General features: G+C 38.1%; 1 protein-coding gene across 6 annotated transcripts; it reads left to right on the top strand.

Moving 5' to 3' along the window:
• Positions 1 to 13,820: 13,820 nt before the first annotated feature.
• Positions 13,821 to 20,938, top strand: LOC130935511 (pyridoxal kinase-like). 6 transcript variants are annotated; one of them, XM_057865291.1, is made up of 14 exons: positions 13,821 to 14,080; positions 14,180 to 14,272; positions 15,810 to 15,906; positions 16,230 to 16,323; positions 16,478 to 16,582; positions 16,747 to 16,830; positions 17,366 to 17,439; positions 17,675 to 17,739; positions 18,438 to 18,501; positions 19,449 to 19,514; positions 19,754 to 19,810; positions 20,225 to 20,269; positions 20,369 to 20,422; positions 20,685 to 20,938. In XM_057865291.1, the coding sequence occupies exons 3-14, from the start codon at positions 15,829 to 15,831 to the stop codon at positions 20,823 to 20,825; spliced, it is 927 nt and encodes a 308-aa protein (XP_057721274.1). In that variant the 5' UTR covers positions 13,821 to 14,080; positions 14,180 to 14,272; positions 15,810 to 15,828; the 3' UTR covers positions 20,826 to 20,938. The 6 variants fall into 6 exon arrangements, with proteins under 6 accessions (XP_057721274.1, XP_057721269.1, XP_057721272.1 ...); XM_057865286.1 differs by having other exon boundaries at positions 14,180 to 14,279; XM_057865289.1 differs by having other exon boundaries at positions 14,180 to 14,280; positions 15,803 to 15,906.
• The last annotated feature ends 6,422 nt before the right edge of the window (positions 20,939 to 27,360 follow it).

The following is a 27,360-nucleotide window of genomic DNA, read 5'->3' as shown; positions in this document are numbered from 1 at the left end:
TCTGGAGTTAAACGCCAGCTTTTATGCCAGTTTGGGCGTTTAACTCCAATTTTTGTGCCAGTTCCGGTGTTAAACGCCGGGAATTCTGAAGCTGATTTGCAACGCCGGTTTGGGCCATCAAATCTCGGGCAAAGTATGAATTATTATACATTGCTGGAAAGCCCAGGATGTCTACTTTCCAACGCCGTTGAGAGCGCGCCAATTGGGCTTTTGTAGCTCCAGAAAATCCACTTCGAGTGCAGAGAGGTCAGAATCCAACAGCATCTGCAGTCCCTTTCAGTCTCTAAATCAGATTTTTGCTCAGGTCCCTCAATTTCAGCCAGAAAATACCTGAAATCACAGAAAAACACACAAACTCATAGTAAAGTCCAGAAAAGTGAATTTTAACTAAAAACTAATAAAAATATAATAAAAACTAACTAAAATATACTAAAAGCATACTAAAAATAATGCCAAAAAGCGTATAAATTATCCGCTCATCACAACACCAAACTTAAATTGTTGGTTGTCCCCAAGCAACTGAAAATCAAAATAGAATAAAAAGAAGAGAATATACCATAGACTCCAAAATATCAAAGAAACTTAGCTCCAATTAGATGAGCGGGACTAGTAGCTTTTTGCTTCTGAACAGTTTTGGCATCTCACTTTATCCTTTGAAGTATAGAATGATTGGCATCTATAGGAACTCAGAACTCAGATAGTGTTATTGATTCTCCTAGTTAAGTATGATGATTCTTGAACATAGCTACTTTATGAGTCTTGGCTATGGTCCAAAGCACTCTGTCTTCCAGTATTACCACCGGATACATATATGCCACAGACACATACTTGGGTGAACCTTTTCAGATTGTGACTCAGCTTTGCTAAAGTCCTCAATTAGAGGTGTCCAGGGTTCTTAAGCACACTCTTTTTGCCTTGGATCACAACTTTATTATTATTATTTTTTTCAATACTTTTTTTTTGTATTCACTGTTTTTTCTTACTTCAAGAATCAATTTGATGATTTTTCAGATCCTCAATAACATTTCTCCTTTTCCATCATTCTTTCAAGAGCCAACAATTTTAACATTCTTAAAACAACAAATTCAAAAGACATATGCACTGTTCAAGCATTCATTCAGAAAACAAAAAGTATTGTCACCACATCAAACTAATTCAACTAGTTTCAAAGATGAATTCGAAATCCTGTACTTCTTGTTCTTTTGTGATTAAAGCATTTTTCATTTAAGAGAGGTGATGGATTCATAGGACATTCATAGCTTTAAGACATGAACCTTAAATTTTTATTAATCATGAATTAAGAACAAGACTCAAAAATAGATATAAGATAAGACTAATAGTAATAGAAAACAAAAATTTAAATAGACTCCTAATGATAGAGGTTATCACAGAGTTAGGACTCAACAACCTTGATTTTGAGAAGTGGATGCTCCCTCAACTTGTGGGGTATTTGACCCTTCAAGGGAGAGCTTTTGGCGCTTCAACTCTTGTAGCTCACGCCCCTGCTTCTCTTGTTCCTTTAGCAATTTGCAGAGCATGCGGTTTTGATTCTGCTGTTCTTCCTTAATTTGTTTCATAGCTTCTTGCAGCTTGGCAACAGATGCTTCTAGACGAGTCCAGTAGTCAATTTCAAAAAGTTCAGGGAGGAACTCCTGCGCCCTTCTTTTGATAGAGTTATCTTGCATTTGTCCTTCCATTGACCTCTTGGTGATTGGGTGCTCAATTGGGATGAATTCATCTACTCCCATCCTCACCCTAGCATCTTTACATAGCAAAGAGATTAAGCTTGGGTAAGCCAGTTTGCCTTCAGTGGAGTTCTTGTTTGCAATTGTGTAAATCTCACAAGCAATCAGATGATGAATCTCCACTTCTTTTCCCAGCATAATACAATGAATCATCACTGCTCTCTTGATAGTAACCTCAGAACGGTTACTAGTGGGCAAGATAGAATGCCTTATGAAGTCCAACCAGCCTCTTGCAACTGGTTTGAGATCTCCCCTCTTGAGTTGGTTTGGGACACCTTTTGAATTGGTCATCCACTTGGTTCCAGGGAGGCATATGTCCTCTAGAACTTGATCCAACCCCTTATCTACTCTCACCATTCTCCTATTAAAGGATTCAGGATCATCTTGTAGTTGAGGTAATTTGAAGACCTCTCTTATTTTGTCCAGATGGAAGTAAATAATTCTCCCTCTGACCATGGTTCTGTAGGTATAAAAAGCGGTTCCAGTCATTCTCTGCTTATCTGTCAGCCATAGATTTGAGTAGAATTCCTGAACCATATTTCTCCCAACCTTTGTCTCAGGGTTGGTTAGAACTTCCCATCCTCTGTTTCGAATTTGCTCTTGGATCTCCGGATATTCATCTTCTTTCAGATCAAATTTAACTTCCGGGATCACTGACCTTAGACCCATTATTTTGTGGTAATGGTCTGCATGTTCTTTGGTTAAGAACTTCTCTTGGCTCCAAAAGTCTTTTGGAGCATTCTCTTTCTTGCCTCTTGAGTTGGTTTATTTTCCTTTGGGGGCCATGATCTTGATGAGCCTTAACTTAGTGATCACGGAAAAACACACCAAACTTAGAGGTTTGCTTGTCCTCAAGCAAAAGAAAGGAAAGAGGAGAGAGAGGAGGAGAGCAAATTCGAATGGTGGTGAAGGGGGGTGTGGCTGAACATATATTTATAAGGAAGGGAGAGAGAGTTCGAAAATTTTGAAGGAGATTTGAGAAGATATGGGAAGAAATTGAGAGATATTTGAGTTTTTTGAAGAAGATTTGGAAAGGATTTGAAGAATGATTTTTAAATTTGAAAATTTGAAGGTGAATGATGAAAGTTTGAAATGTATTAATGTAAAAAATTATGGATTAAAACAGGAAAGTTTGAAAAAAATTTTAAGTGGAAAGCAGAATCTCTGTCTCCCACCTTTCTGGCGTTAAACGCCCAGAATGGTATCCATTCTGGCGTTTAACGCCCAAATGTTAGCCAATTTGGGCGTTTAACGCCCAGCCAGGTACCCTGGCTGGCGTTAAACGCTAGAAACCCCTTCATCACTGGGCGTTTTGCTAAATGCCCAGGATGCTGCACACCTGGCGTTAAACGCCCAGAATGGTGCCCATTCTAGCGTTTAACGCCCAAAATGGCACCTTTACTGGCGTTAAACGCCCAGAATGGTGCCCATTCTGGCGTTTAATGCCCAAAGTACCCCTTACTGGCATTTTTTCGCCAGCAAGCTCCTTTTCTCTGCTTTTTGCTCTGAATCCTTCTGTAACTCTGTGAATTCCTTCAATTTTGATACTTGCCCTCTGAGAATATGTATCAAACTTTGATTAAATAAAACAGATAACCTGCTAATGACTGGGTTGCCTCCCAGCAAGTGCTTCTTTATTGTCTTTAGCTGGACCTTCACTGAGAATCATTCAAGCCTCAGTTTTGAGCATTCTTGCTCAAAATTGCTTTCAAGATAATGCTTAATCCTCTGTCCATTAACAATGAACTTTTTGTCAGAATCAGTATCCTGAAGCTCAACATATCCATATGGTGACACTCCTGTAATCACATACAGACCCCTCAACTGGGATTTAAGTTTTCCTGGGAACAGTCTGAGCCTAGAGTTGAAGAGCAGAACTTTTTGCCCTGGCTCAAAGACTCTGGATGACAACTTCTTGTCATGCCACTTCTTTGCCTTTTCCTTAAAAATTTTTGCATTTTCAAAGGCACTGAGTCTAAATTCATCTAGCTCATTTAGCTGGAGCAATCTTTTTTTCACCAGCTAGCTTAGCGTCCAGGTTTAGGAATCTGGTTGCCCAATAGGCTTTATGTTCCAGTTCCATGGGCAGATGACAGACCTTGCCATACACAAGTTGGTATGGAGAGGTTCCTATTGGAGTCTTGAATGCTGTTATGTATGCCCACAGAGCATCATCCAAGCTCCTTGCCCAATCCTTTCTACGGGCAATCACAGTCCGTTCTAGGATTCTTTTTAGCTCTCTGTTAGAGACTTCAACTTGCCCATTTGTCTGTGGATGATATGGGGTTGCCACTTTGTGGCTAATTCCATATCGGACCATAGCAGAGTACAGTTGTTTATTGCAGAAATGAGTGCCCCCATCATTGATTAGTACCCTGGGAACACCAAACCTGCTGAAGATGTGTTTCTAGAGGAATTTCAGCACGGTCTTAGTATCATTAGTGGGTGTAGCAATTGCTTCTACCCATTTAGATACATAGTCCACTGCCACCAGAATGTAAGTGTTTGAGTATGATGGTGGGAACGGAACCATGAAGTCAATACCCCATACATCAAACAATTCAATCTCTAAGATCCCTTGTTGAGGCATGGCGTATCCGTGAGGCAAGTTACCAGCTCTTTGGCAACTGTCACAATTACGCACAAACTCTCGGGCATCTCTATGGAGAGTAGGCCAGTAGAAGCCACATTGGAGGACCTTAGTGGCTGTTCGCTCACTTCCGAAATGTCCCCCATACTGTGATCCATGGCAGTGCCATAGGATCTTTTGTGCTTCCTCTCTGGGTACACATCTGCGGATCATTCCGTCTGCACATCTCTTAAAGAGATATGGCTCATCCCATAGGTAGTACTTGGCATCTGAAATTAATTTCTTTCTTTGCACCCTGTTGTACTCCTGGGGTATGAACCTCACAGCTTTATAATTTGCAATATCTGCAAACCATGGAGCTTCCTGAATGGCAAAGAGTTGCTCATCTGGGAAAGTCTCAGAGATCTCAGTAGAAGGGAGGGACGCCCCAACTACTGGTTCTATTCGGGACAGATGATCAGCTACTTGGTTCTCTATCACTTTTCTGTCTCTTATTTCTATATCAAACTCTTGCAGAAGCAACACCCATCTTATGAGCCTGGGTTTTAAATCCTGCTTTGTGAGTAAGTACTTAAGAGCAGCATGGTCAGTGTACACAATCACCTTTGATCCTACTAGATAGGATCTAAATTTGTCAATGGCATAGACCACTGCAAGTAACTCTTTTTCTATGGTTGTGTAATTCTTCTGTGCGTCATTTAGAACACGGCTGGCATAATAAATGACGTGCAGAAGCTTGTTATGCCTCTGTCCCAACACTGCACCAATGGCATGGTCACTGGCATCACACATTAATTCGAATGGTAATGTCCAGTCTGGTACAGAGATGACTGGTGCTGTGACCAGCTTGGCTTTCAGGGTCTCAAATGCCTGCAAACACTGTCTGTCAAACACAAATGGTGTGTCAGCAGCTAGCAGGTTGCTCAGAGGTTTTGCAATTTTCGAAAAATCCTTTATAAACCTTCTGTAGAATCATGCATGTCCCAGAAAGCTTCTGATTGCCTTAACATTGGCGGGTGGTGGTAATCTTTCAATTACCTCTACCTTTGCCTTATCCACCTCTATTTCCTTGCTCGAAATTTTGTGCCCAAGAACAATTCCTTCAGTCACCATAAAGTGACATTTCTCCCAGTTTAACACCAGGTTAGTCTCTTGGCACCTTTTCAGGACAAGTGCTAGATGGTTAAGACAGGAGCTGAATGAGTCTCCATATACTGAGAAGTCATCCATGAAGACTTCCAGGAACTTCTCCACCATATCCGAGAAGATGGATAGCATGCATCTCTGAAAAGTTGCAGGTGCATTACACAGACCAAAAGGCATTCTCCTGTAAGCAAACACGCCAGAAGGGCAAGTGAATGCTATTTTCTCTTGGTCCTGAGGATCTACTGCAATTTGGTTGTAACCTGAATAGCCATCCAAAAAGCAGTAATAATCATGACCAGCTAGTCTTTCTAGCATTTGGTATATGAATGGTAGGAAAATGATCCTTTCTGGTGGCTGTATTGAGCCTTCTGTAGTCAATACACATACGCCACCTTGTAACTGTTCTTGTAGGAACTAGTTCATTTTTTCATTATGAACCACTGTCATGCCTCCCTTCTTGGGGACAACTTGGACAGGGCTCACCCAGGGGCTATTAGAAATAGGATAAATAATCCCATCCTCTAGTAATTTAGTGACCTCTTTCTGCACCACCTCCTTCATGGTCGGATTTAGCCGCCTTTGTGGTTGAACCACTGGTTTGGCATTATCCTCCAATAGGATCTTGTGCATGCATCTTGCTGGGCTAATGCCCTTAAGATCACTTATGGACCACCCAAGAGCTGTCTTGTGTGTCCTTAGCACTTGAATCAGTGCTTCCTCTTCCTGTGGATTTAAAGCAGAGCTTATGATCACTGGAAAAGTGTCACCCTCTCCCAGAAATGCATACTTCAGGGATGGTGGTAGTGGTTTGAGCTCAGGTTTGGGAGGCTTATCCTCTTCCTGAGGAATTTTCAAAAATTCTTTTGTTTCCTCTGGTATTTCCTGATCAGGCTGAACATCCTTGAAGATGTCCTCTAGCTCTGATTCTAGACTTTCAGTCATATTGATCTCTTCCACCAAAGAGTCAATAATGTCAGCGCTCATGCAGTCATCTGGTGTGTCTGGATGCTGCATAGCTTTTACAGCATTCAACTTGAACTCATCCTCATTGACTCTCAGGGTTACTTCCCCTTTTTGTACATCAATAAGAGTTCGTCCAGTTGCTAGGAAAGGTCTTCCTAGAATGAGAGTTGCACTCTTGTGCTCCTTCATTTCCAGCACTACAAAGTCAGTTGGAAAGGCGAATGGCCCAACCTTGACAATCATGTCCTCAATTATGCCTGATGGATATTTAATGGAGCCATCAGCAAGTTGGAGACATATCCGGGTTGGTTTGACTTCTTCAGTCAACCCAAGCTTTCTGATAGTGGATGCAGGTATTAGATTGATACTTGCTCCAAGGTCACACAGGGCTGTCTTGGTGCAAGCACCTTCTAATGTGCATGGTATCATAAAGCTTCCTGGATCTTGAAGCTTTTCTGGTAAGCTTTTCAGAATGATTGCACTGCATTCTTCAGTGAGAAACACTTTTTCAGTTTCTCTCCAATCCTTCTTATGGCTTAAGATCTCTTTCATGAACTTAGCATAAGAAGGTATTTGCTCAAGTGCCTCTGCAAACGGAATCTTTATTTCAAGAGTCCTTAGATAGTCTGCAAAGCGGGCAAATTGCTTATCCTGTTCTACTTGGCGGAGTTTCTGAGGATAAGGCATCTTGGCTTTATATTCTTCAACCTTAGTTGCTGCAGGTTTATTCCTTACAGAGGTGGTTAGAGAAGCCTTTTTAGAGGGGTTACTATCAGCACTCTCAGGTGTCTGATTCCCCATTGGCGTTTGAACACCAGGATTGGGAGAAGAATGGGCGTTTAACGCCAACTTTTTCCCCTTTTCTGGCGTTTGAACGCCAGAACTGGGCAGGGAATGGGCGTTTAACGCCAGCTTCCCCCCCTTTTCTGGCGTTTGAACGCCAAGAGTATTCCTCTCTGGGCTCTTACTGTCCTCAGAGGGATTTTGGACAGTGGTTTGGTTATCCTCTGTCAATTGTTCTTTTATTGGCTTTTTGCTACTTTGAGCAGTGTTGTTCAATGTTTTCCCATTCCTCAGTTGAACTGCTTGGCATTCTTCTGTTATCTGTTTAGATAACTGCTGTTTTGCCTGATTCAACTGTGATTCTATGTTCTTGTTAACAATTTTAGTTTCTTGGAGCATCTCTTTAAATTCTGCTAACTGTTTTGTCATCAGGTGTAATTGCTGATTAAGCTCAACCATCTGTTCTTGAGGATTAGGATCAGTGGCTACTGCTATAACTTCTTCTTTTGTAGAGAACTCATTGCTAGAGTACAAATGTTGATTTCTAGCAACAGTATCTATAAGCTCTTGAGCCTCTTCAATCGTCTTCCTCATATGTATAGATCCACCAGCTGAGTGGTTTAGAGACATCTGAGCTTTTTCTGTAAGCCCATAGTAGAAGATGTCTAACTGTACCCACTCTGAAAACATTTCAGAGGGGCATTTTCTTAGCATACCTCTGTACCTCTCCCAGGCATTATAAAGGGATTCATTATCCTCTTGTTTAAAGCCTTGGATGTCCAGTCTTAGTTGTGTCATCCGTTTTGGAGGGTAAAATTGATTCAGGAATTTGTCTGATAACTGTTTCCATGTCTTTATGCTTGCTGTAGGTTGGTTATTCAACCACCTCTTAGCTTGATCTTTTACAGCAAATGAAAACAGTAATAATCTGTAGACATCCTGATCCACCTCTTTATCACATACTGTGTCAGCAAGTTGTAAGAATTGTGCCAGAAACTCAGTATGTTCTTCCTGTGGAAGACCGGAATACTAGCAATTTTGCTGCACCATGATAATGAGTTGAGGATTTAGCTCAAAGCTGCTTGCTTTAATGGGAGGTATACAGATGCTACTCCCATATGCAGCTGTAATGGGGTTAGCATATGACCCCAGAGTCCTTCTGGACTGTTTAATTCTACTTAGGTCCATGACGGAAAAAGGGAATTTGATATGAATTCACAAGTAAAGTATTTTTTTATTTGACCGAAAATAATAAAATAAAACAAATGGAAAATAAGATCAAATTTCGAAAACTAAAAGAAAATAAGATCAAAGCAAATTGAGAACTAAATCAATTAGTTAATTAAAAAGATTTTGGAATTAGCAATTGAAAATATATGATTGAAAATTATTTTGAAAAAGATTTGATTTTTGAAATGAGGAAAGAGAAAAACAACAAAATGACACCAAACTTAAAATTTTTAGAAAATCAAACACAAATTTTCGAAAATTTTAAAGGAAAAACACGAAGAAGACACCAAACTTAGAATTTTTTAAAGAACAAGAAAGGACTAAGAACATGCAAATTCGAAAAATTAAAACAAAACAAAAGCATGAAATTGACACCAAACTTAAAATATGAAACTAAACTCAAATAAAAGACTCTAAACCAACAAAAATAAAATAGTCCTAATCTAAGCAACAAGATATACCGTCAGTTGTCCAAACTCGAACAATCCCCGGCAACGGCGCCAAAAACTTGGTGCACGAAATTGCAATCACACTTTTGCAATCCCGCACAACTAACCAGCAAGTGCACTGGGTCGTCCAAGTAATACCTTACGTGAGTAAGGGTCGATCCCACGGAGATTGTCGGCTTGAAGCAAGCTATGGTTATCTTGTAACTCTTAGTCAGGATATCAATAATTATCAGGGTTGATTGTAAAAAGCAAAAGAACATGAAATAAGTACTTGTTTTGCAGTAATGGGGAACAGGTTGAGGTTTTGGAGATGCTCTATCTTCTGAACCTCTGCTTTCCTACTGTCTTCTTCTTCAAGCACGCTAGGCTCCTTCCATGGCAAGCTATATGTAGGGTTTCACCGTTGTCAATGGCTACCTTCCATCCTCTCAGTGAAAATGTTCAACGCGCTCTGTCACAGCACGGCTAATCATCTGTCGGTTCTCAATCGGGTTGGAATAGAATCCAGTGATTCTTTTACGTCTGTCACTAACGCCCAGCCCTCAGGAGTTTGAAACTCGTCACAGTCATTCAATCCTTGAATCCTACTCAGAATACCACAGACAAGGTTTAGACTTTTCCGGATTCTCTTGAATGCCGCCATCAATTCTAGCTTATACCACGAAGATTCTGATTAAGGAATCCAAGAGATATCTACTCAATCTAAGGTAGAACGGAGGTGGTTGCCAGGCACACGTTCATAGTTGAGAATGATGATGAGTGTCACGGATCATCACATTCATCGGATTTAGGAACAAGTGATATCTTAGAATGGAAGCAAGCATGATTGAATGAAAAACAGTAGTAATTGCATTAATCCATCAAGACACAGCAGAGCTCCTCACCCCCAACCATGGGGTTTAGAGACTCATGCCGTAGAAGATACAATGAGAAACGTGTAAAGTGTCATGAGGTAAAGATACAATGTCAAAAGATCCTATTAATAGTGAACTAGTAACCTAGGGTATACAAAAATGAGTAAATGACGTAAAAATCCACTTCCGGGGTCCACTTGGTGTGTGCTTGGGCTGAACATTGAAGCTTTCATGTGTAGAGACTTTTTCTGGAGTTAAACGTCAGCTTTTATGCCAGTTTGGGCGTTTAACTCCAATTTTTGTGCCAGTTCCGGCGTTAAACGCCGGGAATTCTGAAGCTGATTTGCAACGCCGGTTTGGGCCATCAAATCTCGGGCAAAGTATAAACTATTATATATTGCTGGAAAGCCCAGGATGTCTACTTTCCAACGCCGTTGAGATCGCGCCAATTGGGCTTTTGTAGCTCCATAAAATCCACTTCGAGTGCAGAGAGGTCAGAATCCAACAGCATCTGCAGTCCTTTTCAGTCTCTGAATCAGATTTTTGCTCAGGTCCCTCAATTTCAGCCAGAAAATACCTGAAATCACAGAAAAACACACAAACTCATAGTAAAGTCCAGAAAAGTGAATTTTAACTAAAAACTAATAAAAATATAATAAAAACTAACTAAAATATACTAAAAACATACTAAAAACAATGCCAAAAAGCGTATAAATTATCCGCTCATCAGTTACCTGAAACTGTAGATCGATCTCGGACGAGACTTTCTGTGCTGGTCGGAACCGATGTGTCCGGCTGGTGAATAGCGGCCGGAGCTGGCACGTCCGACTTGTTGGACTGAATGTGCTGTTGATCCTTTGTTACCGAAGGGTGGGGTGTACCTGTAAGGGACTCCGATGCTTAAGTTAGCAAGGGTATTAAGCAGGTATAAATCAGAGTATGAGTTATACCTGGGTGCTCTAGTGTATTTATAATGGTGAGATGTGACCTTCTGTGGATAAGATAAGTTAGTTATCTTATCTTATCTTTAGCTTTGAGTTGAGGTCAGCGTATCTTTCAATGGAACCGCCTTTATCTCTATAGCCTTAGGCCGCCTTAGGATTTGGGTCGTGCTCCTCTATTTGGGCCCTTTACTGGACTCTTCTGTCGATTTGGCCGAGCTCTTTAAGAAGAGATCGGATAGTCTGACCTGAAAAGGTCGATCGCTTTATCTCTAATCATCCCGGGTCGGATAGCTCGACCCAAGTTATGAACATTTCTCGACCACTGTTCTTGCTCAAATTTGTCCAAATACTCCCATGCCCGTTTATTGATCCGTTTCACATTAGCCATTCCATCCTTGAACTCTTGATCAGTAGTTGCTTTTGCACATTGCCAGAAATGCTCCCTTATGTTCCTTATCTTTCCATTGTTTGTTCAGATAGTCTCCATGTTGGCTCTTGACCCAGGATTAGCCTTGATGATTTCATTCAGATAGTCTCTAAGCCTTAGATATTGATTCAGGACCGTTCCTTCAATAATGTCTTTGGCATTGTCCATAGCCCGATACATCATCCTCTCATTAACTGAGATATCATACTCCACCTTAAACCACTCCTGTGCCTCCCTTTGTAACATGTTGGGATGGATTTTGAGTTTCGGCACCAGCTCCTCAGCAACCCAGGCACAACTGACTGACTTACTCTTGTTGCTTATCGGACACGTATGCTCATCCACAAATGTCTTAATCTGAAACGAGGCTGGATAATTGGTCCTCGAACAGTAACACAACCAAGGGCAGTCGGGATCGTAGCAAATCATCCTGCACCTCTTCTTCTCATTCCTAAGATAAAATACATGTCTCTCAATTTGTATGTTGTACTTCTGCACTGCTGCTTTAAACTATTCCATGGTCTCGAACTCCATGTTCAACTCCAGAGTAATTTTCCCAAATGGTGTGTTCGGGTGTTGAGGAAATATAGGTTCATCTTCATTATCAGATCCAGGAGGGCTATACAGTTCATCAGATTCGTATTGGTACATCTCAGGTCCACTGTCTCCATCTGTTCTGTTCGGGTTAGACACCTCTACCCTTGGTGCTTCATCATTCTTTCCAGGTACAATCCTCTGCCTAGATGGTTGAGACCGTGGGTGATTTCTCCTTGTATTTGTCCTCTCATTTCTTTGTGTTTGTGTATCTGTTAAAACATCAATTGATATATGTCAGCCATGATGCAATACTTATCCAAACATGCTGTAACAAAATAGAAAAAATAATTTTACCTACTGCATTTTCTGTAGCTGGTTCCTTTGCCCTCAACTCATCCACAACAGGTTCTTCAATGTTAGCACCTTTATTGGCAATATGTGCATCATCATCATTGGTCTCATGTGTTTGTTCATTTACTGTTTCAACTTCTCGAGGATCACCCTCAGGTTGTTCAGATTCAGCAGCTCTTCTTTTTTGGGATAAACCACTTGGTGGTGGTCTTGGATGCCTCTTCTCACCTTCTTAACAACCTTCTCTAGAGCTGTATCTTTTTCAATGTCTTTATTCCCATTCCCGTGATTCACATCTTCCTTCATAACACCACCCTCACATTTATCCGACTCGTTAACATCAACAGCCTCCTCAATCACAATTTCATTCAAAGTCTCCTTCACAACAACAATCAAAGCCTTATTCAACTGATTAACCTCACCAATGGCCTCATTCACAACTTCAGTTTCTCTCTCATCACCAGGTGGATTGACCTCAACCATACTCTCATTGCTACCATCAGACACCACATCGTCATCAAGGATTTCAAGGTTAGCATCAATGTGGTGATCAAAATAGAGATGGACAGTGTTGTCATTTTTAATCGCACACTCACACATCCTCATCACTTCAGCATCTGTCCTAAGCACTCTAAGACCCTTACTTAATTCGCAACCAGGTTCTAGCTAATACGCTTCATTATATCCAGGGTAACCCAGGTCTAAAAATAACCCCTCAACAAAAAATAAATTACATGTCTCCACATTCACCCTGTGTATCTCAGTTACTAAACCCCCTTCGTATATCACATTACCATCTCTAACAATTTTCAAACAACCCATGTGATGATACACAAACGTAACTACACGATCCAACTAAGAAATAGTAGAGGGAAGATACAATGAATAAACAAGATGTCACCAGCAAACAAAATAAACCACTACTTAAACAAAGAACATGAAGCAGAACGTACCTCTTCGTAGGGTTGCTCCTAGCGAAGAATGGTGAGCCAACGATGTCACTTGAAAACCGTTGCCCTTGATTCGACAATGTCTCTCGCCTAGTCTCGTTCTTCTTCGTGCCAAGCTTCCAGAGCAACGTCTCTCCCTCTCTATATGACCTTTGAGTTTTACTAGTAGTGACACACTAAGTCACAGTAACTCAGTAACTAGTAATAGCATTTGCTAATTGGATTTTAGGGCAAAATTAAATTGGGGCAAAAATAAATTAAATTAGGTTAACTTAATTTTCGGGTAGACTAACCAAATTTTTAATTACAAATTCCATCTAATATAAAACTCCTCTTGTTAGCAAAAATCGGCGTCCACGTAAGCATTGTACTCATCGGAGCTATGGTCCGGCAAGCACATCGACACGCTTGGCAAAAATTTTAAACATTCAAGTACCTTTTTGTCAATAACAATAGTCAAGTATCAAAATGTCAGCGTTTGAATTTTTCGGGTACCAAATTGGTCATTACTTCTTTAAAAAATAATGTACTATTTCAAATCACTCATTTTAAATAGTAGAGTAGCAATTTTAAGATATAATTTTTAAAAATAAGAATAATTTAAAAATAAAAATAAAATTTAATTTTTTATAATAATATATGTATTTTATCTATAATATAAATAAAATAATAATAAATAAAATACACATATCATCTATTTTTAATATTATTTTATTCACAATATAAACGAAATATATACATTATTATTTTATTTACACGGTAAACTAAATAAGTATATGTGATGAATTTTTGTATAAATACTACAAATAATTTATTTTAATAAATAAAATATTTTATTTTATTTTAAAAAAATCCCCAATCCCCTCTCCCTTCTGTCTCGCTCTCAGTCCCACCAAAATGGCAAAATCCCTAACCCAATCAGAGCAAACAGCCGCCGCTACTCTCTGCTCGCCGTGAAGCCCGTTTCTGTCTTCGCCGTCGTCGGCCGCCTCTTTCTCGTCGTCAAAAACGCCTCTGTCTCCGAGCCATCTCTCTCTCTCTCTGTGTCGAGTACCACTTTCTGTGCGTAGTGCGAACGTACCCGTGCCGCCGTAGACTCTTTGCCGTCGCCGTGAGTTCTTCAATCTTCGCCGTCCCTCAACATCTTCTTCGTGCTCTTCTTTATTTCACTGATTTCCTCCCTTTTTTCACTTTAGCTTGTGATTTGCAGCTTCGTACTCAGAACGCATCCCTCGCAATTCCAGCTACCTATTAGGATACATAACTTTCTCATATCGCAGAGACAAATTCAAATCTGAACCAGGTCTTCGGTAATTCTTTACCCTTTCCATGATTTCTTCATCCAATTTTGCATGCATGTTTGGTATCTTTAACTTTACACGTTGCTATTTCTCTCTGTATTCTATGTTACATCCACAACTTTCTATTAGAGGTTATTTTTCTTCGGTCGCATTCACACTCCCAGTGCCATATTCATTAATAAACAAATTCCTAATGTCAACTTGGGTCTGTTTCCAAAATTTTAAACTTGTAATCTACCGATTTCATTAAATGCCTTTTTCCCCTCTAGAGATCTGCTCAACCTTGATGATATATGAAATAAAATAGGTAATGGAAGAGACTATGCAATATTGCAATTAATCATGTCATAGTTAACAGGAAACTTTTTTTGGGGTTTTTTGGGTGGGTTGGGGGGGGGGGGGGGTGTTGCGGAGCCTTCAAGTGTGGAATCTGGGGACCGTGGACTTTCTGGATGCATCGAAACTTAAAGAAAAGTTGGTATTTAGACCATTGTTTATATACTATATAGAATATATGCTGGATAAATCTAGTGCATTTTCATTTCATTCTTTTTGAAAATTTATAATAGATTGATTGGAAAAACTTTGATAATGTGTATTTGATCATTGCTAAGTCATGCTTGTTAATTTTTTTTACTTGGCAAAGTTTGTAATAATTTTATCTCTTTTGCATTGTTGCTCACACTATCAGATGGGTGTAGTGAGAGGAGTGATATTGGATGAATCGGTACTCTTAACTGAAGGTGGTGAGGATAAAAATGGATTCATACTATTGGTCTAATAAAGATAAATATGTCTAATAAAAAAACTAGTTTCACCTTTTTTTCCGAAATGAAGAGAAAAATATATTTATTTATTCTCTCTTAAACGTCCAAGAAGAAAACACCTTTTATTTATTTATTTCATTGGCAAGTCCAACAATAAAGGTTCAAAATATTGTTAACTTATTTATGTTCTTGATTCAAGTCAATGAATGGTTTTGTTGTGTTATTCCCCGCAATCTGATCCAAAGGCCAAAAATGGAGCAATGAAATTTGGCTGTGTATGCATCATGCATGAAGTAAGCATATCTGCAGCCATACCACACCAGACGACACCAGTGGCACTTTCATACTTTCACCAACAACTTACCGTAATAATGAATTCCAATCCTCAGAATTACTAAAATCTCAATTTAAAATAGGGATTAAAATCTTTTAGATAAGTAATCAGTAATTAGTATGTAATTTTTTTAATTCATTATTAAAAAAGAATAAAATAAGATGAATGAATGAATATAATAATAGAATGCAAAAAGTGATTTGGGGACATTTACATCAGCATCGAGCTCTTCTTCGATGTTGTTGTAGTCTCTGCTAATCAATTCATCACCACTCAGATTCTCCCCTAAAACTCACATTTTCCGGTTAAATCAAATATTCTCTCATTATGTACCTACATTCTTGCAGTCACTCGTTAATTTTCATATTCTGCAATTGATTTCGCTCTCTTGTGAATTTAATTTAACATTCTGTTATTTCAATTTCTACGGGCGAGAAGAAACCCGAGAACTTCACAGATGGCGCCTCCAATCCTTTCACTGGTTCTTCCCTCGGAGACTGGTCGAGTTCTCAGCATTCAATCTCACACCGTTCAGGTGCTTTTCATTTCTTCGGTTTTTCCTTTTCATTTTGGATTTTGCTTCATCATGTTACTTATTCAGTGATAATAATTTGTCAAATGCGCTCTTAGCTCGTTAGCAGTAGCAAGATACTATGATGTTTAGGTGCTATTAGTTTCTTGGTGATCAAATTCAAATCAAATATGCTTTGGTCAACGATTGGACACATAGTGAATGATTAAAAGAATTTTAACTTTATTGGCACTCAAATTTTAACTTTGGTTGTTGCATGCATAGAGATGGTTGAGAGTAACTAGCTAGCTTGACATCATGGTCATTTTTTGTGTTCTTCTTCTCAGGGGTATGTTGGTAATAAATCAGCTGTCTTCCCTCTGCAACTATTGGGCTATGATGTGGATCCGATTAACTCTGTGCAGTTCTCTAATCATACAGGCAAGCTGCTTCTATTTCGCTCTGAAGCCTATCATACATAATAGGGTGCGATGTTGTATCTGTCGTTCTGAATAAGTTTCAAGGATGGTATTGGTATCCTCGTTAAAATTTAAGGCGAAGTTTTTGTTAAATGGATTTGAGGACTATAATGCAGGATACCCTACTTTTAAGGGTCAGGTTTTGAATGGACAACAACTCTGGGAACTAATAGAAGGTCTTGAAGGAAATGATTTGTTGTACTATACTCATTTATTAACAGGTGAGACATGTAGAGTTTTGTAACCACTAGTTGTTATTCTATTTGTGCTGTATTTTTGTGCGGTAATGTGTTTTTGTCACAGCTTACTTGCCAGCTAATTTGTTGTGTTTTTTTTTGTTCCTTATTTTCCTTACTTCTATCTGATATAATTTCTATATTTTCAGGTTATATCGGTTCAGTCTCTTTTTTAGACACTGTATTAGAAGTTGTTAGCAAGCTTCGCTCAGTAAACCCTAAACTTATATACGGTGAGGCTTTTAGTGATGTGTTCACACACCAATAAAACTTTACAAGATAGGATAAGCTGTCCTATATTGGCCTTATAAAATGTTTTGATATGATCGTTTATCATTTTCGGGTTTATTTTAGCATGTGTCCATCTTATAGTGGTCTAGCTTTTATGAATATTTAGATATTAATTAAAGTAAAGAATGGAGGACATAGCTCATGTCCTCAGAGGAAAAGTGAGAAACAGAAAAGGAAATTTACGTACTGTTGTAGCTAGAAGGGACTTTGCTTTTTCTTTATTAGTGTCAACTACAGTTTGTTCCGAACTGCCCCAATATTACTGGAATGTTTTATTGCAATTTTCACTCGTTAGTGGTATATTAAGACTGGGAAATACGACTTAATTTTTCTGTTTTGGTACTGGACTGGAATCTCTTTTTTTTTCTCCATTCCCTGTTGATGGGTTATATTTGAAGCTTGGGTAATCTGAGTTGACTTGAATTATTTAAACAAATTTGTATATTTTCAGTTAAAGAATTTGTGTTTCATTGTCAGTTTGTGATCCAGTGATGGGTGACGAAGGAAAACTTTATGTTCCTCAAGAGCTAATATCAGTCTATCGTGAAAGGGTAAGACTGGTTAACAAAGATGTTTCTGTAGATGTTCATGTGCAAATAATATATACAATGCATCAAGTTTAAAGAATATAAATCTTTTAGCTTAGTTACCAATAATTGAAAACTATATTTTAATGCACTAGTACTGGGTTCCTAGTTATGAAAAGATTCAAACAAAATTCCTTTCCATGTTACCTTTCTTATTTTTAATTTAAAAACTACATATTTGAATAACACATTTTGGCAGGTTGTTCCAGTAGCTTCAATGTTAACTCCTAACCAGTTTGAAGCAGAACTACTAACAGGATTCAGGTAATTATCCCACAAATAAGGTTGCATGAAGCCTTTCCCCTCCTGTTATATAGTTTCCTTTCTTTTCTTTTCGTATGTTTGTTTCAATGTCTACCACTCTATAGGTGGTATAAGATTAGTTCCCTTTTTGTTTTTGAAGTATGAAACTTCATAATCAATTTTTGTCTATGGAAGTAGATTAATTTTTTTAAAATTAGGATCGGGATATGAACATACATTGAAATTTTGCATTCAGCACTCTATTTGTAGTGTAGTGTACAGCAACAAATTTGATTTACTTGCAATAGTTTCTAACGAAGGTTCCACTTTCACTTCTTTGTCATTGTTATTATTATTTATTATCCTGGTAGTATCAGTTTGGGAGGGAGAGGGGAGTCCACCTTATTATTATTTATTCTTATTTTATTATGCACTGATACATTTACTCATCTATTGCGTTGTAATTTTTCTCAGAATTAAATGGGTTTAAACTTTAGAACCAAGTTTGTTATACACATTTTCCTTTTTATTAGATGTTTTCTAGTGATTGAAATTTGAAAAATTAGTTTCAACAGCAGAAGGCATTATGAATTTCGTTATTATTATGCTGCTTCTTTGCCACAACTGATGCTATTAGATTTTTACTTATTTATTCTGTTTGTGTATTTATACGAATATGTCAGTTTTTCCTGCATATTTATTCATTGTACTTACTGTAGGATTCAATCTGAAGATGATGGCCGGAAAGCTTGTAATTTTCTTCATGAGGCTGGACCATCAAAGGTTTACCTTTATATTTGTACATGGAAAAGCTCCAATTTTGACAAGTGAAATATTCAGTACTGTTGCAACTATGCATATTTCATTATTTATTGATTTAGATAGTCCTTTAGATAGAACTGGAACCACATAACTTCGGCATCTCTTCCACCCTCAATATTTCACTGAATGGCAAGACATGGATTACACATTACAGATAATGCTCATCTGCTTTCAGGATTGTTGGATCAAACCATCTATACTCAATTGCATTTTGCTTTTGACTAAATTTTAAATTGGATCGTTATCTCCCTCCTTTATTTCATTTAATTTCCATGCATTGTCAATATTACATTTTAATTTCACACATACATTCAATCATATATTGCCATGTTAATAAACGTAGTTATCTTTCACACTAGTAGTTAAATCTTCTCAATGAAAAGAATTTGATGATACTGAAAAAAAATTTACAATGTTAATGCATTAAAATTAAATTTTAGTAATGATATGATGATGATGATGATATGTCAGGAACATGGTTATTATGGAGTGCTCAAAGTCCCACATAACATGATATCTCGTTATTTTCTTAGTTGTCATATTTCTTTGTTAACGTAAAAATGATTTAGGTCTCTTGCTCCAATGAAAATTGTGGCTTTTATTTCTTAAAAAAATAAAATTTTGCAACATCATTTGAGAGGTCAGATATTGTGTCAGCCTAATGTGGTGCACCTCTATTTTTATAGGCAACCTGCATTTACTCTCACAGACACAGTTCAAAGTTTGAGGCTTATTGTTCTCAAGTTTTAGATATTCTTTTCGAAGTGTTCTCTTTTTACTGCTTTTTTTTTAATTCCAAGAAATAGTATATGCCTAGTGTTACAAATTATAATGAACTTGTCAATTGTTCTGAAAACTGCAATTTAAGTTCTCTCTCAAACATTTAGCTAATATATATGACCCTTCAGGTTGTAATAACAAGTATAAATATAGAGGGGAATCTTCTTCTCATTGGCAGCCATGAAAAGGAAAAGGTGGGCTAGATTTCACTTGAATGTAATTTGATCCAAATTTTCTATTTCTGATTTCACTTTCAGATATGAGCAACATTGCGAATCAAGTTTTCTTAATTTTCATATTGACCTTTCATAATATGGTTGCTTGTCTAAATTCATTTTTCTGTAGAACTACTTTAGTTTTAAATACTGGTTTCACTTCTATATGCTGCATATTCTTCAGTGACCGCTGAACTAGTTTTATTTGTTTGCGACAGGAAAAGCCTCCCAAACAATTTAAGATTGTGATTCCAAAAATACCAGCTTACTTTACGGTATAGTTCAGTTTTTGATAAGTTTGATTGTTATGTATGTATGAATGTTAAAGCTTTTGTGAAGCCAAACTTGGATTGAGTTCAGCTTTTATTAATCAATGTTTGTCTTTCTTATGTAATTATCGAAGTATCTCTCTATTTCTCTATATATGACTGAAATGCAGAGACCTGTTCATCATGTACATCCCCACATAGACACCTTTGTCTTATTTTTGTAGACAAACACACCATGTTATCGCTTTGCAACTAGCTACCACACTGTAGTGGATTTCATTTTTCATTAATTCATTCAGTTGCCATTTAATTGTTTATCCATTTGACCAGGTGCTCTTTCGACAGTAAGACATTTATCAAATCCAATTCAGCTTTCAGACTTCCAGTAACCAAAATTTCAATTATGTTTTTTGCTTGTAGGGAACGGGAGATCTCATGACTGCACTTCTTCTTGGTTGGAGTAATGTAATACCTTTGCGTAGGAGTTATGGTTATAGTTATAGAGCCTTCCAATTATACCTATGACCATAATAGTAACGAGCTGTATGTCTTTATGCATTGCAGAAATACCCTGACAACCTTGAGATTACTGCAGAACTTGCAGTATCAAGCTTGCAGGTATTCATTTTCTTCACATGTCACTTTAAGCTTACTCTTTTCTTCCTACTCTGATGATAGTGTGCAAATACTGGTGGAGTGATGGAAGTTCTTTTAGCATTTGACTTCTTTGACCAATTTATTGCCGTCTAGTCAATTGAGGATATCAATTTTCATATTTTAAAACTTTTGACATTCATGATGATTGATGAAGCCGTAAACTTTCGAACAATGACAATTGATGATAATTGATAAATGATGCAAGTATTGCCCATGTTTGCAGGCTGTTTTGCAAAGGACACTCAATGACTACAAAAGTGCAGGTCATGATCCCCAGTCAACCAGTCTAGAGATCAGATTAATTCAAAGCCAGGATGATATTCGCAGCCCAGAAATCAAATTTAAAGCTGAAATATACAGCTAATTGATTATGTGATTTCAACATTTATGTGCTTACAATATTTAAACTTTTATGAAAGGATTTGTCAGTAGTTACATTTCAAGCAATTAGGTAGACAAGTCGCTTCATTTTTCACATATCTAAAGCCCAAAAGATATGTTTGGGAACAAAAATAACAAATAAAAAAAAAAGATAAATATGATCCAAATTTAACTAATGAAGTCCTTTTCTTGAAGTTGGATCCGTGCTACTGGCGCTAAACGCCAGAGATTTGGCGTTGGCGTTTAGTGCCTTAGGAGGCAGAAATGTTGCTGTCTTCCTGGTGCTAAACGTCAGGCTCGGTGTTTAGCACTCCACGAGATTGTGATGCCAGAAAAAAAGTATAGACTATTATACATCGTTGTAAAAGTCCAAAAATGGGCTTTCTAATGCTGCTGGAATTGCGTCGATTGGACTTATGTAGCTCAAGTTATGTTGGAGTTTGAGGAGGTTAGGGTTGATAGCATCCACTTTTTACCTTTTTCTTGTACACAAATTTTGACAAATTCGTTCGGATTTTTTCTAAAATTAATAAAACCTCAATGCGCCTCAAAGTAGTATCTAAATAGACTTCAAACACCAAAATCTAAATAAAACTTAATGAATTCATATATAAAATAATAAGAAAGTATAAAAAAGATGCCCATGCATCAATCCCAATAGTCACGAGGGAGAAATAATATCCCTGAGGCATCTCAGACTGCTCCTGCTGAGGAGGGGAAACTGGCTCATAAGGCGGTGTTTGCCCAAGCTCCTTGGCATATTCCATATCCCTCCGAGTGATCAGTCTCTCAATGTCGACAGGGTGTCTCCTTCAATATGGACTTGAGCGGCCTCACATAAGCGGAAGATGATGTGAGGGAAGGCCAATCTAGCAGAGGTGGATGCCTTCACTGTTATGCTGTATAACTTGCAGGATCACACGATGCACATCCACCTCATTATCGAGCATGATGCAGGGAATCATCACGACTTGATCAATAGTAACCTCGAACTAGTTACTCTTAGGAATGATGGAGCGCTGAATTAACTCTAACCACCCCCGAGCAATTGGCCTCATGCCTGCCCAGTTCGTATGGCTGACCTCTAGAATCCCTCCTCAAATTTGCTCTGGGAAGGCATATGTCGGTGAGAATTTGGTCCAGTTTCTGATCAGTGTTGACTCTCTGAGTGTAAGAGTGAGGCTCATCTTTGGATGGTGGCAACTGAAGTATGTTCCTTACCCCTTTTTGGACTGAACTCTAAAATCCTCCCTCAGACCAAAGTGTGCCAGTTCTTTGGGTCGTGGTTCACGCATTAACATGCTTGTAAGTCACCCAAATATTGGCGTAGAACTCCTTGACCATCAGCACACCCACATCAGCCACGAGGTTGCATAGAACTTCCCTACCCTTCCTCAGAATCTATTCCCGAATCTCCAGATATTCATCCGACTGCAAATCAAGTCGGACCTCTGGGATCACCTTCTTTTTGCTCACAATCTTGTGGAAGTGATCCTCATGGATCTTGGAACGGAACCGGTTATCAAACAAACCGGTTGCGGGAGCCTTTTACTTTCTCTTTCTAGAAGAGGGTTTTCCAGTCTTGGGTGCCATATGGGATATGAAAAAAAATAGAAAAGCGGAGCGCCCCAACACTAAACTTAGAACTGTTGCTCGTCTCTGAGCAAAGAAAAAGAAAATAAGAAAAGGAAAATAAAGGGTAAAAGGGATGAGAATGGTTGTGAGTAAGAGAAATGTGAAAAAGGAGAGGATAGATATAAAGAGGGTGGGGGTTACAGTTGGAGTGTGGGAAGGGAAGTAGGAAAAGAAAAAGAAAAATAAAACGAATGGAATTTAGGGTTAAGGATTGGGAAAGAGAGATTTGGGGAAGATTTGATGAGATATAATATGGTGATGGGATGTGGAAAATTGAATAAATGGATTTGGGGTGAAAAATGAATTGAGGGTGGTTTAGGGGAGGTAATGATGGAAGGGAAAGGGGTATGAAACGGTCAAAAGGGAGGGGGTGTAGTAGTTACCATTGCAAATTTGCATTCCCTTTTCTCAAAATTCAATGCTGCGTCCCTGGTGCTAAACGCCAGCTTTAGCTTTTAGCGCCACAACGTTGTGAAACTTGTGCCCTCTGGGGCGTTAAACGTCCCCCTCGGCGTTTAACGCTAATTTTGCAACTTTTTTGAAAATGATAGATGAGGCCTGGCGCAAAACACCCAGCTGACGTTTAGCGTCCTATGAGGCATGAGTTTGTCTTGGATTGCATGCCATTCAGGGTGTTAAACGCCCTCCCTGGCGTTTCACGCCGGCACCCTAGCTGGCAATCCTAGCACTAAACCCCCAACCTGGTGTTTAGAACCCAAATTAATGTAATTCATCTTCGATTTGTGTGCTCCTCGGCGCTAAACGCTCAGTCTGACATTTATCGCCACCCATCAGAGATCTCCTTGATAATTGTGCCATCTCTGGCACTAAACGCCTAGGTCCGTATTTAGCGCTAGAACACTCGAGTAAACTATTCTCTAGGGTGTTCTGTTTCTCTTTTAGATTCCTCTTGTTCCTATTCTAAACACTTTGCATGACCACAAACACTATTAAACCAAGGAAAAACTAAGAATAATCATTAGAAATAGATAAAAAGAAATGAGAATCACAAACTGAACATAAAATCAAGGATACTAAGGGTTTGGTTGCCTCCCAACAAGCGCTTTTTTTACCATCATTATCTTGACAGTCAGCTCTACTAAGTCAGAAGATGAGTGGACCTCTGACGATCGATCTCGCCTCCAAGATAGTGCTTTACCCTCTGACCATTGACTGTGAACCTTCTATCTGAGTTCTCTTCCTGAAGTTCCACGTAACCATAAGGCAACACTTCGGTTATCACAAAAGGTCCTGACCACCAGGACTTTAGCTTCTCAAGAAAGAGCTTGAGCCTAGAATTGAATAGTAAAACTTTCTGGCATGACTCAAATGTTCTTGTAGTTATCTTCTTGTGACGCCACAGCTCGGTCTTTTCGTTGTAGAGCTTAGCATTCTCATAGGCAGAGCTTCTGAACTCATCAAGTTCATTCAGTTGGAGTAGCCTCTTCTTTCCTGCAGCTTTAGCATCAAAGTTCAGGAACTTTGTTGCCCAATATGCTCTGTGCTCCAACTCCACTAGTAAGTGGCAAGTCTAACCATAAACTAACTGGTACAGAGACACTCCAATAGGAGTCTTGAGTGTAGTCTAGTATGCTCAAAGAGCATCATCTAGTTTCCTTGCCAAGTCCTTCCTTGAAGTACTCACAGTCTTCTCTAGGATCCTCTTGAGTTCCCTGTTGGAGACTTCAACCTATCCACTTGTCTGAGGGTGATAAGGGTTTGTCACTTTATGATAGACTCTGTATCTCTGTAGAAGTGAGTCCAACTGTCTGTTGCAGAAGTGGCTTCCTCTAATCAGTGTCCTTGGGACACCAAACTGGATGAAAATATATCTCTGTAAAAAAGCTCAACACTACGTTGGCATCATTGGTGGGTAAAGCCACTGCTTCCACCCACCTGGACGCATAATCCACTGCCACCAAGATGTAAGTGTTTGAGTATGAGGGTGAAAAAGGTCTCATGAAATCAGTACCCCACACATCAAACAACTCAATCTCTAAAATCTACTACCGTGGCATCTCATGGTTGTTGGGGAGATTCCCAACTCTCTGACACTTGTCACAGTTTCTTACACATTTCGGTGAGCCTCGAAAGAGAGTCAGCCAATAAAAACCGCTCTGAAGGATCTTGGTGGTTGTCCTTTCACCACCAAAGTGGCCTCCATACTCTGAACCGTGACAATGCCATAGGATCCACTGTGATTCCTCATCTGAGACAATGCCGTATCATACCATTTGAGCATCTCTTGAAAAAGATAAGGTTCCGGTTCAATGCCATAGGATCCACTGTAATTCCTCATCTGAGACAATGCCGGATCATACCATCTAAGCATCTCTTGAAAAAGATAAGGTTTTTCCCACAAGTAGTACTTAGCATAATTTAAAACCGTTCTAACTTGCTGTTTAGTGTACTCATTGGGGATGAACCTCATGGCCTTGTAGTTTGTAATATCTGTAAACCACAGAGCCTTCTGAATCATAAAGAGTTGCTCATCCGGGAGGGTCTCAGTCACAACAGTGGGGGGGTTGCATTAATAAGGAGAATATACATAGTTGTAGAAACTATAGAGGGATCAAACTCATAAGTCATACAATGAAGTTATGTAAAAGTATGATAGAACAGAGGCTGAGACAAGAGATACAAGTTACAGGGAAGCAATTTAATTTTATGTCTGGCAGATCTACTACTAAAGCTACGTACTTATTAAGAAGGATGATGGAGAGGTAAACATAGTAATAAAAGGGATCTACATATGGTGTTTATTAATTTGAAAAAATCATATGATAGGGTGCCAAGGGAGGTCTTATGGAAGGTTTTAGAAAGAAAAAAAAAAGTAAGGATCACATATATTTGTGTAATTAAAGACATGTATGATGGGGCTACAACTAGTATAAAGACTCGAGGTGTTGTGACAGTGAAATTTTTTATTGGTATAGGATTACATCATGAATCATCCTTAGTCTTGATAAGAAATTAGAACAAATGATAAAAGGGATAAGAAAAGGATGGTGAAAAGACGCAATAGAAAAGACACAACAGAAACATAAAGGATAGATAAGGGTGTTCCTACTAGACCTCTAAAAAACCTGTTCTTAGCAACCTAGGTCACCGGAAGAGATTTTCTGCTAGACCCTCAAAGAACCTGTCCTTGACAACCTAGATCAAAGGGATGAAAATTGAAAGAAACCATCATGTAGATCACCTTAGTGTTGGATCCTTCAATCTTCTTCATGCAACAAGCAATGCAAATCACTCACCTCACTTAATCACACTAAAAAATGTGCATAAAGCAACTGAAAATTTTATTCATCAAAAGTTGTATAAATTGTCTCATCATAAGTGTTTAAATAGGCCCCTAACAAACTAGCTAAAAGATAAGATAAGATAACTTAATTTAAATCTTCTAAAAATAAGATAACTAATTTAAATCAGATTTGATCTTATTGGATTAGATCAGATTTGATTTAAATTTTAAAATCCTAAAGATATTATAACTAATTTAAATCAGATTTGATCTTATTAGATTATATCAGATTTGATTTAAATTTAAAATTCATAAAAATACTACTAAGAAAATCAAAAGTAAATCAAATCTTCCAACATACTCTAAGAGCAAAACAAATTAAAATAAATGCCTAAAAAAATTCAAAAATTAATAATAAGTTACGCCTCCCACCAAATTTGAAAAGCATTATTAGCTAGGCTTCTTGTTGTTTTAACTTAGCTCAATAGGCCTTATGAGTTGTCGCCATTTCAGCACCATTGTTTTTGAGATGGACTCTTGGTCTTCTTGATGTCCAAGATTGGCATGGTATAATTCTTCTAATATTCAGATCTTTGAATGTGACGAGATTACCATTCTATTTTTTAGTTCTAAAATGACAAAAATGCCCTCCTGACCACGTATCATCCTCTCCCTCTTAAAAAAGATTCGTCCTCGAATTTGAATATATATCAAAAGGAGAAAATTAGAGATACTAAACACAAGTGGACTATCATACCTACTAAGGAAGTTATGCTTGCTGGAACTGTCGTTGATGATCCCTAACACCCGGAATGGACCATCTTCTCTAGCAACAAGTGTTGTTTTACTGTGAATGAGAAGCTCTTCTTCCCTCCAAGAAATCCAAACCCGATCTTCGGGTTCAAAAACCATGGTTTGATGGCTCTTCTCTATCCACTAAATTGTGGCTATGTCCCTTATGTGTGCAAGTTCAATCTTTCTAACTATACTTTCACCATCTAAAGTAACAACATTACTCAAGGGTAAAAACAAGAATTTTAAAATAGTAAAAGATTGAAAAATATTCAGAGATTTACAAGGATAACAACCAACAGAATTATAAATATAAGATTTATGAGGATACTTAATACCTCACACAGAATTATCCAAAAAAGGCTTAACATACAAGATATGTTCATCCAAACAACTAGCATAAATTAGCACAAACTCTTTGTGAAACAACTCAATAATGTGTGTGACATCTTTAATATTTTGATTTGCAATTATAAGTATCATCATATTAAATCTATCCACTGAAAAAATTAATGATATGTGTACATTTTCTAATCCTCGGCAACCCAAGTAGAAAATCCATAGAAATATCAATCCAAGTATAAGTAGCAATAAGCAAAGGAATGCACAACATATTCAAGAAATGCTTGAGATTCAACTTTCTTAGATGTAATAAAACCAAAATAAATTTCATCTATACTCCTACTTATGAGGCCAATAAAAATATATAGATAATATATCTGAGATTCTTTCTATTCCACTATGGCACTTTAAATCAATATCTTTACAAGCAATAGATATAGAGCAAAAATAAAATTTAGTTGCATAAAAATTCTTCATATAATCAAATACTAAGAATTTAGGAGTA

The sequence above is a fragment of the Arachis stenosperma genome, chromosome 6 (assembly GCF_014773155.1).
Source record: "Arachis stenosperma cultivar V10309 chromosome 6, arast.V10309.gnm1.PFL2, whole genome shotgun sequence".
Lineage (NCBI taxonomy): Eukaryota > Viridiplantae > Streptophyta > Magnoliopsida > Fabales > Fabaceae > Arachis > Arachis stenosperma.
Note: the sequence above shows the minus strand (reverse complement) of the source record. Positions and strands in the feature narration are given on the sequence as shown.

What these genes read in the sequence shown, in the direction of transcription:
- LOC130935511 (XM_057865291.1), top strand. Translation starts at nt 15,829, where the DNA reads ATGGCGCCTCCAATCCTTTCACTGGTTCTTCCCTCGGAGACTGGTCGA. An exon ending in GAACTACTAACAGGATTCAG is followed by an intron (nt 17,740 to 18,437) that starts GTAATTATCCCA and finishes TACTTACTGTAG; the next exon opens with GATTCAATCTGAAGATGATG. An exon ending in TTCTTCTTGGTTGGAGTAAT is followed by an intron (nt 20,270 to 20,368) that starts GTAATACCTTTG and finishes TATGCATTGCAG; the next exon opens with AAATACCCTGACAACCTTGA.